Source organism: Macrosteles quadrilineatus, unplaced genomic scaffold, assembly GCF_028750875.1.
Source record: "Macrosteles quadrilineatus isolate MER2022 unplaced genomic scaffold, UCM_ALF_1.0 Scaffold_1__1_contigs__length_201487025, whole genome shotgun sequence".
Taxonomy (NCBI): Eukaryota; Metazoa; Arthropoda; class Insecta; order Hemiptera; family Cicadellidae; genus Macrosteles; species Macrosteles quadrilineatus.
The window spans coordinates 34,817,872-34,839,288 of NW_026542594.1; the positions used below are offsets into that span (position 1 = coordinate 34,817,872).

The 21,417-nt window shown below is 35.2% G+C and overlaps 1 protein-coding gene across 4 annotated transcripts in view; it reads right to left on the reverse strand.

Moving 5' to 3' along the window:
- LOC128982570 (mothers against decapentaplegic homolog 4) overlaps positions 1-18,851 on the reverse strand; it is a 173,193-nt gene extending 154,342 nt beyond the window's left edge. For all 4 annotated transcript variants that reach the window (XM_054401546.1, XM_054401532.1, XM_054401538.1 and 1 more), the window contains exon 1: positions 18,589-18,851. In XM_054401546.1, the coding sequence (XP_054257521.1) occupies positions 18,589-18,664 (76 nt within the window). In that variant the 5' untranslated portion in view covers positions 18,665-18,851. The remainder of the gene's footprint in view (positions 1-18,588) is intronic.
- Between the last annotated feature and the right edge of the window lie 2,566 nt (positions 18,852-21,417).

Below are 21,417 nucleotides of genomic sequence, written 5' to 3' on the forward strand. Positions count from 1 at the left end.
TCCGATAAGAAATGGTTTCCATTTTCGAAGGGCTTCGACAATGGCAACGGCTTCTTTTTCAACAGCTGAATACAGCTTCTCAGATTTGTTTCGAGTCCGTGAGAAAAAAGCAATTGGCCGATTATCATGACTCAAAGTTGCTGCCACGGCTATGTCAGATGCGTCAGTCTCCACTACCAGTGGCTCTTGCCCATTCCTAGGAGTAATTACTGAGTTTGCAATGTCAAGTTTGAGGGCTTCAAAATCTGCAACCGCTTCCTGTGACAAAGGAAAAGAATTGACTTGTGTCAGGTTTCTTATTTTATCAGAAAACCGATGTATCCATTTTGAATAGTGAGCGATAAATCCTAGGACTCGCTTTAGTGTCATTGGTCTTTGGGCACAGGAAGTGACAGTAGAGATTCTAGCCGATCTGGATCAGGGCGAATAGTGTTATGGGAAACTAAATGTCCCAACAAGGTTATTGAAGACTGGTTGAACTTGCTCTTTTCGTTGTTGATTACAAGTCCATACTTAATAACTTACAGCATCTAAAAATGTTCTTAGATTCTCATCATGATCCTTTTGATCCTTTCCACATACGGTCAAATCATCCAGATAGGCATACACTCCATTCAGTTTTTCTTTTCTAATGATTTGGTCCATGGTCTTTTGAAAACAAGCTACCCCGTTCGTTACACCAAATGGGATTTTTCTGAATTGAAAAAGACGACCAGCGGCCTCAAAAGCGGTGTACTTCTTCTCTTCGTCAGAAATTGGTATTTGATAGTATGCTTGCTTTAGATCAATGGCACTAAAAACCTTGTTCGTCACTATAGTGGATACTAGATCATCTATGTTTGGTAAGGGATAGGCGTCTAAAAGAGTAACTTTGTTTATCGTTTGCAAATAGTCCACACACAGTCGCTTCTTCCCTTTGTCGTTTGTAACAACCAACACTTGTGCACGCCAAGGTAACGAACTAGGTTCAATGATCTCCTCAGTCTGTAGTCTTTCCATTTCTTGTTTTATAAATTGCATGTCTTCTTCTGAGTAACGTCGTGATTTTGTGGCTATCGTTTGCATTCCGTACATAGATTTTGGATAGCTCTCGACTTGAGCTTGAGCCATTTCAAGAGCTCTATGGACTGTTTCACTGCTTCAGCTAGGTCTAAAGTTTTATTTTAAAATAGTCTCTGACGTATGTATGACGAGGCTAAGCCATTGATAAAAGCGTCACGAATGTAGTGATCCCTATATTGAATCGCATCAACAGCTTCAAAAACGCAATCTTGGCTCAAAAGTTTCAGTTCTGACACATATTTGTCAATAGTCTCACATTGTTGCTGTTTTCTAGTCATTACTAAATATCTTGAGAATATTTCATTCTTTTGTTTGAATGTAAATTGAGTTAAGAACTCTCAAAGCGTCTTGGTAAGTTTCAGATTCCTTGATAAATCTATAAGTCTTAAAAGATAATCGATTAGTTAGTAGTTTCAGTTTGCCCTTGTCTTCAACGAATTCTGTCATGGTTAGAAAATCTTCGAATGTTTGTAACCAGTGTGTCCATTCCTCTGAGGCAGTTGGAGATTCCGGGTCAATTTCCAATTTGTCTGGTCTAAGGAATTCCTCCATTGTAATGTAGCACTAACTGAGTTTATCAATGAATGAATAAAATTGTTGTAAGAAAGACTTAGTAAACCAAAAGTATGGCTTTTATTCATTCAAAATTACAACCATGTTTTAGTTAAGAACAAATACAATATTTACAAACAAATCAAATAATAAATATTATCAGGTGATAATGTTCACATCACCACACCTATGCATTAGTGGTACTTTGGTCTTGTTTGTTCGATTGTTTTTAAAGTAGGTAAGCTTTTACAGTATTTTAATCACTAACCATACATTTTTTATGGCAATTCCATCAATTTACTACTTGAACTTAATTTAATGTTTAGTTAAGAAAGTTAGGTTAGTGCCTGAATGTTACTAACAACCTTGAACATAGTTTAGGCCAAAACAATTAATTCCAATGCAAAAATGCAGTATCTTTAAAATTATAATGAGAACTGTTACTGGTGCTAAGGGTGAATCCATTATGACTCATACAATAATCACTTTTTTGTAAACATTTTTAATTTTGATGCAACTGTTATAAAATGTTAACTGTCAATAGAAATGGCATGCAAGCATTAAAACAAAATTTCCCTTCAGAATTTTTTTTGCACCTTTTTTGTTTGTGGGAAACCTGCGTTTTTGCCTAAAATTTTCGTTTACTAGATAGTCATAGTCATATAATTTTTATTCAAAAGTACAACATGTTGCACCAGAATGGCGTTATAAAATTAAATTATAATTAAATTATATGTTAAAACTAACCGTATATAAAAATGCTAGGCTAAATAAAAACACAAAAACTTATAACTTGCACATTTACAACACAGTCAACCAATAAATTCATCTAGGGAATAAACGGGCTTGGATAAAATAAAAGTTTTTTGTAAAATATTATCAGGCAGAAGGTTATAAAACTGAATCCCAGCATATATGAAGTTTTTTTTTCGCAGAATTTTAAGTTGTGATTTTAAAAATTGATTTTATGTCTGTGTCTTGTCCATCGAAGTATATAACACAACTGGAATGCTCAGTACGTATTCACGAAAGCGCACCGTTGTGGCAGCCTTCCCCCACCATCATGTGGGACCCAGCGGATTTTAGCCAATTCATGGAATAGTGTGCGAAGTTGTTAACTCGCTCCTAGCCTTCAATAACAAAGATTTAAGTACAATAATGTTTATATATTTGTAATCTGCATTAAATTCAGAATGTTATGGTATAAATAAATTATACTTTTGATTTGAAATAGAATTTCCATAGTTAAAAAGAGTCAACAATTTCTACATTGTGACATGAAAAAGTGAGTATGCGAGGAAGTATTTTATTTTTGGGCCAGAAGAAAACTTCAAACGACAAAGTAGTAGTTGAAGAGATGATTTTTAACATGTGATCGAGCAATTTACAATTAAGTGTGTAGTTTGTTTGTAGTATAGTGATTAATAGCGTGACGAGGTTGATTTTATGTCGCACCAACCTCCTCAGTCCAGCAACTCTTTATGTTTTTGCTACTCAATCATTGTTAAAACTAAATAAATTTCAACCTTTTTTAATAGTTGATATAAGTTAACACATTCGCTACTGAGCCGCGGTCATTGCCACAGACCGAGGTATACATTTGAATCTTACACACATAGACCGGCTGTCACTTGGATAACAGTACACACAGACACAGACCACGGGCGAAAACCTGTAAAACAGTGATTATTTAAATCGTAAAACGCTACAATCGTGTTTGTAAATAATTTATTCTTGTTTTTTTGTATTTTGTATAACCTTTTTGCAATGTCGCATATTTGCGACGCCCGGTCTACAGCGAAGACAATAGTGAAAACTACCATAGGCCTAGTTTTCTTGAAATAGACCAAACGTCGCATATATGCGGCAGTTAATTTTTGTTTGTGTTTTGAGGTGAAAGTAAGTAAAAAATATTATTCATTCTGATAGCCCCTGGACTACGAATAATGACTTATATAGGCTTACCTCCGTCAGTAGTCCAAAATTGTGTCTTTTTCAACTAATGTTGTTCAAAGCTTACATGTTTCGTTGCACTGCAACATCGTCGGAGCTTTATGTCAAAAACATCAAATAAAACATGTATCTTATTTAGTTAACATACATTAGTTAAAAGTTAGTGGAACAACATTAGTTAAAAAAGACACAATTTTGGACTACTGACGGAGGTAAGCCTATATAAGTAAGTAAAAAAAACAGATTATTCAAGAACAGTTTATAACTGAACAAATATAAAAGCTACATAGGATAATGCAGCATACATACTGCATACATACATACAGTGATGCAGAAAAGGTCGTATATGTGCGTCGCTGGTCCATGTGAATGAAAAATTTCTTACTATTGCAGTAGCGAACGTGTTAGAATATCAACTATTCTATGGATGTGATCATATATTTAATTTGTTTGCAGAAGATAAATATCAATACCGGTACTGGGCTGCCACCCATGAATGAAACTGTTAGGGACACTGTTTTAACAAAACCGTTTGTTTCTCCAATGCTAGGAACATTATGAATGAATGTAACAAAAATAAGTTAGGTGTAAGGCAGAGATTGAAGAAATTGGTTTTGTTTCACAACATGTAATGCAACCTTTGTACTATATTTAAGCACGATTGTGGGCAGTAAAACATATTCTTAATAGTACTGTTTAGTATTATTAACCAACCCCTTTTCTCTTATGTGTGATGATATGAATTTAAAAACATATACAGAATAACAATGTCACTCAAAACACTTTTTTACTACTCGTGTCTTTGCAACATTATACAAATACTCATATTGTCAAAGGAACACGACTAACAATTTGATTTGTAAATGTATTATTCAATTTTTGTTATTGCCTTTACGTTAAATACTTTCTAGGTTTAGTATTTATGACCTTTTCAATTACTTGCTCTGAACCCTAATATTTGAAATTTCTCATTAATTACCAAACAAAGCAGATAGTAAACGACCCCTTGTTACAACTAAACAAAGGGGGATTACCAGTCCCTGTCCCTGTATATATAGTTTACATTTTATATTTTAATTTACGGTAACATTGTATGTAAATAGTTTACCTAGGAGGTGATAATACAGTATTTAGTTATGTGTTACCTGTAATAAAAATGAATTTAATATAACTATTGGTTGTACTCAAAACGTTTCTGGGAGTACCGTAAAGGAAAAGATCAGCAGAACCAGGGAGAACGGCCCACGGCGCGATTTATAAAGAACCTCTTTGCGTTACTAATTACTCCATTACACAAGACTAGAACAAATTTTATTTGAAATTGCTTGGTTATTTGCTGAAGATCATCTCATTAGCTACAATTTTGTCGCTTGAAGTTTGCTTCTGACAAAAAATATAAAAATCCTCGCTTAGTAACTTTTTTATGTCAAGGTGTGATATTTGTTTAACATTTTTAGTTGTTCAAATTTGAATTACGATTTAAATAAGATTATATTTATACTGTCAGATTCTGCAATTAATGCAGATTCCGAATATATAACTTTAATTGCAGTCAACCTATTGTATGCACGGCCAGGAGCGTATTAACAACCGCGTGCACGGCTTGCGGAACTGACATATCTGCGTTGGGTCCCACATAGTGGTGGGGGAAGGTTGTCGAAACGGCACGCTTTTTATCCCACATCTCTTATCTACCTGGTGTTGCAGTTGTGTTATATACTTCGATGTTCTTGTCCCGTAGCTGTGGCATTGAACCCCGGGTCTTGAATTTTGGTAAATTATTCTTCACAAACAAGATCAAATCAAAGATATATTGGGCAAAAACAGTAAGAATACCAAGTTTTGAAAATTGTTCTTAAACTGAAGTTCTATAAATCTTGAATTATTTGAAGATATAGCCTCTGGATCGTTATTGAACATAATTAAATCTAAGGCTTACCTTATGATCCAATTTATTTTTATAGTGGAGACCTAGGTTTCTACGTCGAAACGTTATCCTCAGTCCTTTGTCTCATAGGATAGCTAAACTTCTTCTTTGCCATCTCTTACTTGAGATATTGTCGATTTGGTATAATTTGTACTAATATTAAACACTTAGGGGCGGTTCACGAGCTCGGGTTTATCGTAGTCCGAGCCCAGGATCCGGTATTTGGGCCGCGACTTAAAAAATCGGGTTCACGAGCTCAAGACTTTATAAGCCGCGGACCAAACTGATAGGCTGCACACAATTAGTGCAGGAATAAAACCCGGTTTTAAAAGTTGGGTTCACGAGTCCAATTACAGATAGTCCCGGCTTCTGATCATTAGTCCCGGTGGGTTCACAAGTCAAGTCCGAGCCCAAATGAGATGGTTCGGGCCCAAAAGAACAATGGTGTTTGGTCTCCAACTCAGACCTGTTAGGGGGCAGGTTTAAGGTGACATCATGCCGGTTTTATCTAGTTAGCTCCTTTATTTTTATTATTTTTTTAAAACTAATGTTTAAATATGGTTCCTCATTAAATTCCGAACAATTTCATTACCCACAACGCTATATTAAAATACCCCCGCCGCAGCAAACCTGCCGACTAAGCGAATTTCCATTTGTCTGAATTGATTTTCAGTTAAATATATTTTAATAACATTAGGTTTAACGAGTACCTAGGTTTGCTGCTACAAGGAAACTAATAAAGTGTGTTTTTTAGTAAAATATTGATAGCTTTATTGGTAGCTTAGTACAAAATAAATAAATTTGCCAAGTTTGATCAAAATATATCCATAAACAAGCAAACTACAAAATTTGACAATATTCTCCATAAGAATAACATGGGAATTTTAAATTTACAATTTTTTAAATTTTCTCCGTTACTAATAATTGAACAAAAATACTTTTTACTTTTATATATTAAATTATTTGTTTTTTATAATAGTCGTGAAGAAAATAATGGTGATGAAACTACACAACCAGTCGAGACCATAGTAAGCATCCAGACCACCAAACTCGATGAACCTTGCAGGAAACCTGAGGCAGAAGAGGAGAGCTTCATTTTTGATAGTACCAACATTGAGCAAGATGATGGCGATGTTGGAACTGGAGAATCGACTGAAGGGGATTCGGGAAATGACGAGGAAGGTGTTAAAATTAATGTTGGGGGTAGGTACTCTCTAAGAGTAAGAAAACCTAAAACGTTTCCTGATTTTGTTACCTACATGGTTACCCGTGAGCATCTAGAGCCAAGTAATTGTCAAGAGGCAATAGAAGATCTGAATAAGAATTTGTGGAAGCATGCTATGGAGGAGGAGTATACCTTGTTGATTAAGAATAACATCTGGACTCTTGTTGACCTACCTCAAGATGACTTTCTTCTGTTCAGCAATGATGATGACTTAAAATCAAATGTAAAACTACAGCTAAAAGGATATTTTGAAATCAAACATCTTGGTGATGCTAAACATGTACTAGGCATGAGAATAACTAAAGAATACCCCCGCCGCAGCAAACCTGCCGTCTAGGCGAATTTCCATTTGGCTGAATTGATTTTCAATTGATCTATTTAAATAACATTAGGTTTAACGAGTACCTAGGTTTGCTGCTACAAGGAAACTAATAAAGTGGGTTTTTGGTAAAATATTGATAGCTTACTATAAAATAAATAAATTTGCCAAGTTTGATCAAAATATATCCATAAACAAGCAAACTACAACATTTTACAATATTCTCCATGAGAATAACATGGGAATTTTAAATTTACCATTTTTTTAGTTTTCTCCGTAACCAATAACAGTACAAAAACACTTTGATATACTGAAATGTTTGTTTTTTAAGCTCTTTAAGAAGGTTTAGAGAAAAATTGGGAAATTTTGTGTTTTGAGGGTCAAAAGTGAGAAAAACCAATTTTTACCCCATAAAACCCTGTTCCCATGGTCCAATCATGCTGGATCGCGAACTCATTCAAGTTTATCCCGCCTTACACCTTCAAACCAAATTTCATCAAAATCGGATAAAAATTACTCAAGTTATCGTGTTCACGGACACATATATATATATATATAAATCTATATATATATATATATATCTATATATATATATATATATATATACATATATAAAAATTTGAACGAATGGTGTTTTTGGCCTCTGGGGACATCAAAATGAAAAAGTTAATCGGTCCCGGGCCTAAGTCTTACCATGAGACCTACGGTAATAGCTACTTCCCTATAGGGAAATTCGCTAAAATGATATCCTGAGAATTGATCAAACATCTTACATTGAGAAGATTTTGATATAATTGATTGTAATCCTACCAACACTCCTATGGAAGAAGGGCTAGACCCTAAAAAGCCAGAGCTGATAAGGAACCTCTACATGGTTTTGTTGATGCCAGTCATGCCAGTCAACTTTGATGTGAAAAGTTTTACGGGATATGATTTTAAACTGTGTGGTGGACCTGTGTCTTGGGGAAGTAAGAAACAGAGTTGCATGACTGATTCCTCAACAGAGTCAGAATATGTAGCAATGGTTCAGGCATGCAAGCAAGCAATGTTTCTGAAGCACTTGTTGGAAGAGCTGGAAATATTACTTGAGCATGTAAATTTACATTGTGACAACATGCCAGCAATGAAGATTTTACAGAAGAAACCCGTAAATGACAAGACCAAAAATATAATTCATAAACAGTTATTTGTCAGAGACGTAATCCAGAAAAAACTATTTGTGTTGAATTACGTTCCAACTTCCAGGATGGTAGAGGACATTTTTACAAAATCTCTTGGCAAAATCAAGCATGATGGTTTCCGACCTTGGTATTACCCCAATGAAGGATCAAGATTAAGGAGGGGTTTTGGAATTTATTTGTAATCTTGTTCCTCACTGGTCGCTGTGTGTATCCAATATGACTATGAAATATCTTTCCTGTATTATGTTGACTACTACGTAGATTATTATAGGCGAGCATTGAGACAATAAAATGTTGGAATTTATTTGTAATCTTGTTCCTCATTGCCTTCTTGGTATTAAGATTAAAGCAGCTGTCATGTATGATATTATATGTCATGTGTTTGCTATGTTTATTATTTGTTGTAAATAAACATCACTTCCACTATGGACTTTAGAAACCATACTGTGTAGTCATTTTATTCCTAATATTATAAAGGAAAATCAATTATAAACAAGTTAAAATACGCGAAAAATAATCGTTTTTGGACTTTTTGATTCAGCCTTTTTTCACGATCATCCTATTGTATGGAAGTGTGTATGTCAGCATCAGTGGCTTCTCATGTGTTTCCAGGCTGTTGTTACCAACGTCTCAACAAAAATTCCCTGCGAATCCCTGTCATTAGGCTCTGCTTCGGATTTGGTCTCGACCAGCAATAAGCCCTGCTTTCACATCATTAGGCTCTGACTCGTGAACCCATTTTTTGGTCGTCGCTTATATAGTCCGGGACCAACGTCTGGTCGCGGACTATGAAGTCCCGAGCTCGGGAACCGCCCTTTAGATACATAGATAGATTGAAAAACTTAGATACATGGCCATAATCTTTATCAATCCTGGATTGGATTGATAAAGATCATGGCCATGTATCTAAGTTGTTTTCATTTATGTGTTTGTAAATATTTATATGTGTTCAATGTTTGTACAAATTATACCAAATCGACAGTATCTCAAGTAAGAGATGGCAAACAAGAAGTTTGTATCTTTATCAATAGTTTTCTATAAAAGGAATTTCGTCACAATATGGAGATATAGATGGACTGGTGGACATGTAGTTCTTATTTAGGCATGCCAGGGTGGTAGGTCATGCTTAATGTGAATTCGTGACTGCATTAAGTCCTTTGAAGGTAGGTTAGATTAGGTAAGTTAAAGTTAAGGTAATATTGAATCGAGTTGTTAGGTTGATAGTCACCTGCAGAGAAAAACACTTCAAATTAAGCTACTATTTCAAAAATACTTGCAAGCATTTGGTTTGGTTAGGTTGTTAGAATAGCACCATTTTATTAATACTTAATACTTTTCAAGGAAATGGCGACCATACAAAGTAGGTATTTTAAGCTAAGTATGAATGGAGATGAGTAGCGGGATCTTGTAGTCTTGTTAGTGACTAAAGCCGACATATCCTTAGAAAGAGCTGTTAATTAATAGCCTATACAGCTAATGGCAACTAAGGGACCAACAGGTATGTATTTTCTAAATGGGGAAATAATAATCATTAATAAGAATAAAATACTGGTAACAATAATAAATTAAATTAAATGAGTTAACTTGGCCTTAGAAAGTGAAAAGTGTAACTTAATCAGGTGATTTTCAAATTGCAGAATCAGAGTTAATTAATTAAAGGTACGTTTTGCTTGGAGCGACAGGTGCGACCGTCGCGCAGCGACTGTCGCCGAGCGGCAGTCGCGGGACACTGATCTAAGGGGTTTTGCATAGTCCTGTTTTGCTTGGAGCTACTATCGCTAGAGCCGCGAGCTGCAGTCGCTAGGTACTGCTCCAAGACCAGTCAGGAGCGACAGTTACATATCTGATTGTTTTCATACACTATTTTGACAACTTTTCATTTTCTCTATGGCGTCGTTGGCTATCCACACAACGTCTGGGATGAATTGAACGTTTTAGTGCATATGAATACGACTGTTTAATGTAAGAAGTGACAAAACACCTCGACCTTTATGATTTAAAGAATATTTCCTACAAAGGCAAACAAATAAAGGACAATATCTGGCTGGCAATAGCTGGTGAAGTCGGAAAACTAGTTTAATATTATGTTATATTATTACAAGTTATTTGAATACCTATATTTAGATATATATTATAAAATATAAGGATATATAAAATATAAGGTTATATCTATAATATTAAAACATAACAGGGTTTTTTTATTTCACGATTCTGAATCAACCACTCAACGGATTTTCATGATTTTTGTGTTGAAGGAAAGATAATTTTGAGAACTAGGGACTGTCGAAGCCATAATTTTAGTTTAGGCTCCCAGTTATTTAGAAATTAACTTGTAATTTTTGAAAAGTCTAGCAGCCGACGATAAGATTCTAAACTAGCTTTTGGTATAATATAATTTGCTTAGTGCATAGTAAAATACTAGGATGTTCAAATTATTTTTTTAAGTAGTATTTGTAATCCTCGGTTTGTTTTAGTGCAATATAATTTGTTTTAACTAACAGCTGGTTAATTATAAAATGCCCTATAGAACTACGAGGTTATTAACTCTGATTTTGTCATTGATTATAGGAAATAAGCAAGATTAGTAGACCACCGAGATAAGTAACACCATCGATGTGTACAAGTTGAGGCTCTGTACACGAGTTTAAAAAAAAAGATATGCAAATTATTTTACTGCTCAACTTTTATGGAAAGGGTAGGAAAATCACAATTTTTACATGTTTTAATTCATCTTGGCAGCTTTTTGTTTACAATCAATGTTTTTGAATGCTTGAACTTTGTTTGGATTAGGCCCGGAAATATTGATGTCATAAAGATGGAGATCGAAAATTCCTCAGGAATACGATTTTAAATTACCACCACAACCTCAGACGGGTTTTATCCAAAGATATACAGATGAATGACATAGATTGAACACAACGTCATCATTGGCCTAGGATACTGCAATTAGACTAACCATCCTTTTATGAAATCTAAAAAGTTGTTTGGCGTGTGTTTAGTTGTGGTTACGTTTGGAAGGTGCTGAATATTTTAGTTTAAATAAATGAATATGGGGAGTTACGATGTATACATTGATTCAATGAGGGTGGTTTAGTTATCAAAGATATTAAAACTGATAACGGAATGGATAATAAACATAGACAATTAATTACGTCACTAGCTTTACCAGCGTTTTTACTTTTTAAATTCCTTCAACATGTGACCAGTTCTTTTGTTCAAATGAATATTATATTATTTTTGACTCAGCTGTTTACAAAACAAACTGTTGTGTTTGCTTTTCGTTGTTTATTTATCTATTTGTTTAATTTATTATTTATTAATTATTTATTATTTGTGCTTATTTGTGGTTATTTGTGCTTAATTTATTTAGCAATTGATGCAGTGAAATTGACATAAAAGATGTGTGTGGACGATTCGTTTAATGATGTCAGGACACCAACATTATAATTATGTGTACTGTGAATTTTATTGGATGTTTTTTTGTTTTATTTTAGGGAGTTTCAATTCAGACTTACTACTGGAAATTGTGTATAGTATGAGTAATTGTATTGTGGTGATATTGATTATGGAAGAGGCAGGTATGCGATGGAAGGTGATATCGTTGACTAGGCCTATACACTTCTCAATTAATTGATAATTAGGCTACTCTTTCTACTCTAGGCTGCAATAAAATTTGTCTTTATACGTGTAAACTAGCTGTTCTGAATTATAGGCCTACACAGTTTTAACTGACTACTCCCGTACGTAGGACGGGCTAACACCTCATTTTAGATTATTTAGATTCTATACTTTAAATACTTCTAATTACATTTTCGTTTAGATGATTTAAATAAAAGTCAATTTATCTAATTTATTTAGTGAATCTATAGGCCTACTTTGTGCGCACTTTTGAGGTAGGTGCACTGACGGTACCACGTTTTGGTGACGCCAGGTAGAAGAAGTTGTCGTTGTCGCTCCAAGCAAAACAGTCTACCACCCCGCGACTGCGGCTGAGCGACTGTCGCTCCAAGCAAAACGTACCTTAAATAATCACTTCCATTTGCTTGACTATGCTTGAAAATAATCAGCTGTTAGCTTACTTCACCAGATGATACACAGTTTAAACCAAATTTAATTTGTACAAAAAAACAAAATTTATTTTTACAGGCATAATTCTTAGTTTTCACCCACACGGCATACGTACTCTTACCAGATCGACCTTTCCTAACAATTATTAAAATTATTTTAAACAATTTACAATTTTCCCTGACTTATGACCAAATTCCCTGACTTTTCCATGACTTTTCCAGATATTTAATATTCCCTGACATTTCCAGGTTTTCCAGGTCACTAGCCACCCTGTAGCAAGAGAACCCTGTTTGAAGGAGAACACGGCAAATATTTGATATATCTACAACGTGATATCGTGTAATTTTTAGATGTCTACTTACAGTAATTTTCACGCTGAATCCAAAAATGCAATCAGTTTTTGTCGGAGAGATTCGTAAGTGGCCGTAAAACGAAGGTCAAAATTACGAATCTAAGGTTCATTGAACTATACTGATGGTAATATGGCGTGGTCTGGACGGGTCCGTATGTGGACTGAGGACTGAGTGAGGAGGAGAGCAAACAGCTACTCGACTTAATGCGGAATGAAGTCAATTCGTTTTGAAACCAAATAATCAGTTCTTATTTAGGCATGTGAGGAAGGTAGGTCGGGTTTTATGCGGATTCGTGACTGTATTAAGTGTTTTGAAGTGAGGTTAGATTAGGAAGGTACGGTAAAGGTTAGGTTATAATGAACCAACTCATTAATTTATGCCAAGTTACTTCCAGACTGTTCCACCCACTCTTTAATTGTGCAAAAACAGTCTGGAAGTAGCATAAATTAATGAGACAGTTCATTATAACCTAACCTTTAACTTACCTAATCTAACCTCACTTCAAAGGTATTATACCGTCACGAATCCGCATAAAGTCCGACCTATCTTCCTCATATGCCTTTTCTGACATAAAATGTGATTTAAAAATTAATATTAAGGTTGGGTTAGGTTAGGTTAGGTTAGGTTAGATTGATTAGCTGAGCTTAACGTTATATAAAAACACATGTAGGCTAATATCATTAATTAGGTAGTTGCTGATACATGAAATTATGCACTGTGGCACATTTTCACTTTTAGGCACAATGGGATTATGTAGGCCTACTATGGGATTATGCATAATGGCATTTTATATGTGCGTGTAGTCTTTGTTTTTGTGTCTTTTTTTCCGTATTAAACAACGACGCAGTCTATTCCCTCACCAGAGGGTCAACGACGAAGGCTAATGAATAATAATAATGAATAATGAACTGTCATTAACAGACATTGAGTGAGGGTTGGAATGAGGACGATCATATCGGCAGTGGCCTAGGCCTAAATTCTATTACTGGAATTTTACAAGAATAAACTCAATTTTTTATAATTTTCATTGATGTGATTAATAATTTATGTAAATTGTAGTTGATTTATTGTATTTTCTAAACGGCACCCAAGTCCATTTGCTATTAAAAATCTTTGCATTCTGCAATTCAGCATATTGCAATTCTGATTTGGCTCTCATGTCGTCGTGTGACTTGTGTGAACCTGGCAATAACTCCAGCAATAAGTAGTGCGCGCGCCCGATAAAATCTATTGCTGGTCGTTTTGCGGGAAAATCCGGCCACGTACCTTATTACCGATGATGTCACGAGATAGAGGACACTTTTACGGACACGACAGTATCAAAATCATGTATCTGGGGGGTAAGTTAGGTGGGGGATAAAGTCAGCAATAAGTAGAGCTCGCGCCCGAAAAAATCTATTGCTGGCCATTTTGCAGAAAAATACGGCCACATAACATATTACCAATAATGTCACCAGATAGAAGACACTTTTACGGACATGACAGTATCAATATCATGTACCTGGGGGGTAAGTTAGAGGGGATAAAGTCAGCAAAAAGTAGTGCACGTGCGAGATGGCCGAAATGAGAGAGTAGAGAGACAGGATGAAGGGTAAGTTTTAACATTATACTTTAATAGCATCAATCCAATAGTGCCCATTGGCCTGAAAAAACCTAAATTAAACCCAAATGTTTTCAAGCTCTTCGAACTAACTCACAGTTAACATACCTAATGTAATTCCCAATTTTGTTTTAAGAAGTAATAATTTACTCGTAGTATAATAATTAATAGTTGGTGAATTGTAGCCTACTACAATTATGTGCCATGATCAAATGCCACAAACTAATACCACTAATGCCATGAGCCTTGCCACAAACTACTGTACATTTTTTAAGTTAAAGTGATAAAAAAAATAAACAGTTATGATTTTGATCAACACATTATGTTCTGTTGTGGGGACATTGACCCACAATCCACATTGTGGGTTGTATTTTGTACCATAAATTATGCTGTACCATATTTTGTACCAATATGCCTGCAAGATTCTTCATAACTATTAACTAATAAATATTTTTTCTAAGGTCAAAACTTTCCGTTTGTATACTATTTGCACTTGCTATGGGACATCACTGGAGAAAAGTGGCAATGCTCCGGAGACAGTCGGCCAAAAATGTTTCCGCAGAAAAAAGATTTTTTTTCTTTTTTTTAAGATGTCCAGCAGTATTTTTCCGCAAAACAGCCAGCAGTAGATTTTTTCAGGCGCGAGCACTACTTATTGCTGACTTTACCCCCCTAACTTACATGATATTGATACTGTCGTGTCCGTTAAAGTGAAGTGTCCTCTATCTGCTGACATTAGCCTATCGGTAATAAGGTACGCGGCCGGATTTTTCTGCTACTTACTTTCCGTGTCCGGAAATCAGACTTCGCTTTTCCAAAAATTAGCTACCGATATGGCTTTGCCATTCGCTTGTAAAAGATCATCATCGCTTGTGCAAGACTGGTCTAGGCGTGGACAGATCAGCAGATGGCCAGGATCCTGAACAGCACCACACGCGCACAAGATATTTTCTTCGTCTGGTAAGAGACCCCATTTATACATGTTTATCTTGCATTTTGGTACCTCGACCCTGATTCGATTTAGGGTCTTCCACACCGTATAATGAAGGCCTCCACCAGGAGCCAGTTCCTCCCTTGATGGGAGGGTTAGTCAACGTGGCCTCCCACCTTGCCAGCCCGATTACTTGAGAGTGATCCATCCAGGACTCGTGACCGTGATAAAAAGCTCTTTCTGGACCGAAGCCGTCGCTCTGCAGGTTGGTGGCCGTGTAATGGGTGACGAGGGTCTGTCTCTTGCTTAGTCCTTTCTGCGTCTAAATTTTTCTGCTAAACAGCCAGCAACAGATTTTATCGACTTATTGCTGACTTTACCCCCCCAGTACCTACATGATATTCATACTGTCGTGTCCATTTAAGTGTCCTCTAGACCTATCTGCTGACATTATCGGTAATAAGGTACGCGGCCGGATTTTTCCGCTAAACTGCCAGCAATAGATTTTATCGACTTATTTCTGACTTTACCCCCCCTAACTTACCCCTCCCGTACATGATATTGATAGGCCTACTGTCGTGTCCGTTTAAGTGTCCTCTATCTTGTGACATTATCGGTAATATGTTAAACGGCCGGATTTTTCCGCAAAACGGCCAGCAATTGATTTTTTCCTGGCACGCCCACTACCTTTTGCTAACTTTACCTTCCCTAACTTACCACCCAGGTACATGATATTGATACTGTCGTGTCCGTAAAAGTGTCCTCTATCTGGTGACATTAACGGTATTGTGGTACGCGGCCGTATTTTTCCGCAAAACTGCCAGCAGTAGATTTTTTCGGGAACGCCCACTACTTATTGCTGCCTTTACCCCCCTAACTTACTCCCCAGGTACATTATATTGATACTGTCGTGTCCGTAAAGTGTCCTCTATCTGGTGACATTTTCGGTAATATAGTACGCGTAGTGATGTAAAACGCCCTGGCGTTTAAATCTCTGGCTAATGTAATAGAATTAATTTACATTTGTTTATTATACACAATGAATCAGTCTTAACTTAAATAATTATGGGCATAATGAAAACTTCAGTTCATCAAACAAAATTCCTTAAACTAATGATAGCCCTAACTCCAGTAGAATTTGTGAATATATATATATGAATAAAAATAATTTTATAGGTGCCTTTTAGCGAATTTCCCTAAGGAAGTAGCTATTCCCTTAGGTCTCATGGTAAGACCTAGGCCCGGGACCAATTTACTTTTTCATTTTGATGTCCCCAGAGGCCAAAAACACCATTTGTTCAAATTTTTATATATCTATATATATATATAAATATTAATAAATTAAATAAATAATTAAACATTTAGCACCCTTTTTTTAAGTTATTAATTTATTGAATAAACAACTTACATGTTTCGGCTCTTAGGCCATGATCACAGTTCATGAACAAATAGTAAATAAATAGAAATGTAAATAATAAATAAGTAAATTATCATATGATTTTGGAATTTTGTCTAGTATATAGGTTGGTTTAGGTGTTGTTTTCTTATGATTTATTATATAAGATTTTTTCATATATTATGTTTTCTTTTTGAATTTGCATTGTATTAAGTATGTTTTCAGGATCTTTTTTATGGTTTCTATATATGTGGAATTCTTCTTTAATGAATAATTTGGCTTTGTTTGGTTCCAATTCAATCACTGATAAATTATTTTCTATATTTTGATATTTATGATTAGTTTTTATTTTAATTATATATTTTATATTAATAAATATATATATGTGTGTGTGTGTCCATCGCACGATAACTTAGGGTGTAAGGCGGGATAAACTTGAACGAGTTCGCGAACCAGCGTGATCGGACTATGCGAACGGAGGTTTACGGGGGGTTTTATGGGGTAAAAATAGGGTTTTCCCATTTTTGACCCAAAAAACATAAAATTTAGCAATTTCTTTCCAAACCATTTTGTAGAGCTTAAAAAACAAATAATTTAGTATATTGAAGTGTTACTATGCGCCTAATAATTACGGAGAAAATTCAAAAAAAATGTAAATGTTCAATTCCCATGTTATTCTTATGGAGAACAAGTAAACTGTTGTAGTATGCTTGTTTATGAACATATTTTGATCAAATTTGGAAAATGTTTTTATTTCTTACTAACTATTAACATTTTACAAAAAAAAAAAAAAAGAAAGACAGTTTTACCCTCCCTGATGCAGCAAACCTAAGTACCAGTTAAAACTAATTCTATTTAAATAGGAAATAAATGTTAAATTTTTAAGTAGACATTTTAGTGTAAATCTAATCAGAATCAGGCAAATGGAAATTCGCTTAGTCTGCAGGTTTACTGCAGCGGGGGTATTTATGTTAGGAAATTTACATTGTGGCTAAAAAGCACTTGTTTTACTAACAAAACCTTAATACTTAACTTTATATTTAATTAATTAGACATTATAAATTTATCTTATGCACATATTTATGAATTACAGAGTAGAAACCTGCTTAATCAGTAAATAAGATTTTATTTAACAATTTAGAAAAATATTTATTTAAAATACCACACTGAAAATATTACAGGTTTTATTGAATTGCGCCTTAAACTGAACTTTTTATAAACGCCCAGTTTTTGGGCGCTTAAAATCGCTTTGGGCAAATGCCCATAAACGACACGCCCACTGGGCATTTGCCCGGCCCACATCACTAAGTACACGGCCGTATTTTTCCGCAAAACGGCCAGCAATAGATTTTATCGACTTATTGCTGACTTTACCCCTCCTAACTTACCCCCCAGGTACATTATATTGATACTGTCGTGTCCGTTAAAGTGTCCTCTATCTGGTGACATCATCAGTAGGCCTACCTAATATGGTAGCCTACGCGGCCGTATTTTCCCGCAAAACGGCCAGCAATAGATTTTATCGGGCGCGTGCACTACTTATTGCTAGAGTTATTGCCAGGTTCACACCAGTGTCGTGTGTGGTTTTGTCTGTTTAGTATCGAATGTAAACAACTGACAGCTGTTTCCACTCCACAAACCTTTCTCCCCTTTCAGTGTTAAGTCGCTACTAGAATTTGGACTCGTCCAAATCACAAACTCATCAAAACCGAAGCTTGATATTAATTATTTAACTGTAAGACCACTTAGGAATCTCTCCGACAAAAACTGATTGCATTTTTGGATTCAGCGTGAAAAATAGGCTTACTGTAACATTTCTACACCTAAAAATTTCACGGTATCGCGTTGTAGATATATCAAATAATTACCAACCTAGCTTACCTACCTAGATCCAGGAGCTAAGGCTAACTTACAATAATTAAGCCTAACTTATCCCACATGATCAGAAAATACAATAACTTAACATAGCCTAAACTTAATTGTTCCAATTCATATGATGTCACGGCAATGTGGGTACTTACACTCTTGCTGTGGAGAAATATTACTGCTGTAAGTGTTAGGGAAAAGGTGCCCAGCACCAAAAAGTCCTACCATCATTATTAAACCAACACGAGTCACTTAGTTTTACTTCATAGTGCCTAGTAAAATCACACAACTTCAATTTATATTGCAAATACAGTTCATCAAAAGCACACATAAAGACTCCAAGGTTTACAATAGGCCTATTATTGCAGCCGAACAGTTTGAGTTTCAATTCGTCCAACACAAAGCGCACCATAAAAACATCTTTGCCAAGACTGTCGACTGTCCGAGTCGGTCGGTATGTCGGTTCGGTGAGTACTTTTTCACCACCTCAAATTAGTTGACGAATATCGAAACTGGAAAATCGATACTTTTACAGCTCGATTGTTTTTAGAATTTAGTACATTGCGATATCGATAGTCCACTCCCACTCCATCCATTCCCGTTCTCCTTTGACTTGTGTTGTGACTTGACCTTGACAGTTTGAATTTAATAATGGTAGATCATTAGGAGAGAACATATAGCGCCTAGGGACGTAATGTCAATTTTTTAAGAGAATACATAAATTTGTTAATACCTTACGAAAAAATTCTTCTTCTGTTTCTATTTATCAGTAGATAGTATAAGATATTATATAAGATAGGAATAAAATTCAATGTCAACAGTTGAAAAGATTATTGCTAAGGTTATGTTCATCACGGGACCAGAATTTGTTTTAATCAAAACTGAATATCATCAGATGGAGGCCATTTCTAGGTAAATGCACCAGTAGCTGACAGTGCTCCAGAAGCTGACAGTTTGAGTTTCTTTACATTATAATGTGGTCTCTTAAAAATATGTACACATATGATTGCATTGTTAGAAGAACATATGTTTATTCTTGATTTGTTTACAAGCAAATCAATGAAATTTAGCCCATACTCACTGAATGGTGGTGGTTTGAAAGCGACCCTGTCTGTACACATCACATTTAGTCGATTCCCTTAATGAAATTGTTAAGAAGGTAAGTTTGGTTTTTTGTCATTTCGCTAAATTTCTTAAATAGGCTAAATGATTAGGCTCATTATTTTTATCAATTATACATTTGTTGACAATTTCTTGATAAAATTGGGGTGTTAGGGGTTTTGGATTTAAAATTATATCAATGTCAGGCTTTGGTACACAAAAGCCATACAAGTTCCACTAGCTGACAGGGGATATTTTGTGAAGATGAGAATACATAAAAGAACATGTTTTTAGCAGTCTAAACCCATTCTGCATAACCTAATGAATAGTTAATGTTTAATTTTATGTGTTTGATTTCACACATCTTAATTTTTTAATTAATAATACAAATGATCTAAAAAAATATGTATTTTTTTATGTACATATTTTTTTTATTTAAAAATAGGTATGTAAAATAAATTTTCTTAATAACGTTTTACATGATTTTATAATTTAATAATTAAGTTAGATTTTATTCGTCTTATAAATTATAAAACCCTTGTCCCTTAGGTTTAGCAGCTAGTACATTTATAGTTCCAGTGTCAGCTACTGGGACAACTGACAGTCAGCTACTGGTACAAGCGCTTTTTTCACTGTCAGCCACTGGAACACGTACAAAGGTTGAATTAAGTTTAAAAATGTTATAAAATATATTTAAAAAACCCTTTTTGTATGACAAATTTGAAAACTACACTAAATTTAGAATCACATAAAATCCGTGATATCTCTTTAGTTCCTATTTATTCAAAACCACGGATTATTAAGTGCGTATAGTTTCTTATACTGTCAGCTACTGGTGCGTTTACCTTAATTTGTCTTATTATTGTTAGTATCAACCCAGCTCTTGTAAAAATGCCAAAATGCCTCCTTCCTGAGAGGGAGTGTAATTTACTCTTTTCCTTGCTTAAGACTAATAATTTTAAAGCTTAATGATGAATTAAAAATTACAAAATTATGACCTTGCTCACAGTTCTTAGAAATTTTATTCCTGATTCCTTCATTAATCTTATTTTTTGTCTGGAGGTCGATATGATTATAGTATTCAAGAGAGTATTGAATTGAATGTAACAGTAACTTATTTAGTATCAATTTATTCAGCTCAAGGGGTCTCTTTTAGTTCCATTTAAGCAATGATAAATCATGTTTTTCGGGCCAAAAACGTCATTTTTAATGTTTATGATCCATACCGGTATTTTACTAGTAATCGTGCTTTCTTAGTCAAACCAATAAAATTTACTCCGATTCCGATTCGATTACTCTAAAACAATCGAGCGGTAAAAGTATCGATTTTCCAGTTTCGATATTCGTCAACTAATTTGAGGTGAAAAAGTGCTCACCCGGTAGGTCACTGTCGGAGTAGGTTTCGGATCGGACTCGGACGTCGGACTTTTAGAGGCGGCTCACGAGTACGGGCACGGCCGCCTTTAACTACGGGGTTTCGTGGCCCACGGTTATCGTTGATCTCGACCAATTTTAACCGACGGTCAAAAAATGGGTTCACGACATAGAGCGTTAGCCGAGATCAAGCTTAGCCGAGACCAACGCTGGCCGTCGTTCAAGAGCAGGGATTAACTGGGAATTTTCGTTGGGAGGTTGGCAACAGCCACCTGCCGGGCCGATGCTCGCGGTCAACGACTAACGAGTCCCAAAACAATAGAATGACGTTGCGTCATAATGATTGGTTCATAAATTATTATAATTAAACAGGGTATTTACTGATATCGTATAAAAGGTTGTGGACTTGCACTTTAATTCATTTTATACTAAAGTTTAAGGTTACTCAATTTATCATTGAATTATGAGTAACACATAACACACTGAATACATTGAATCGGGAAAATGCA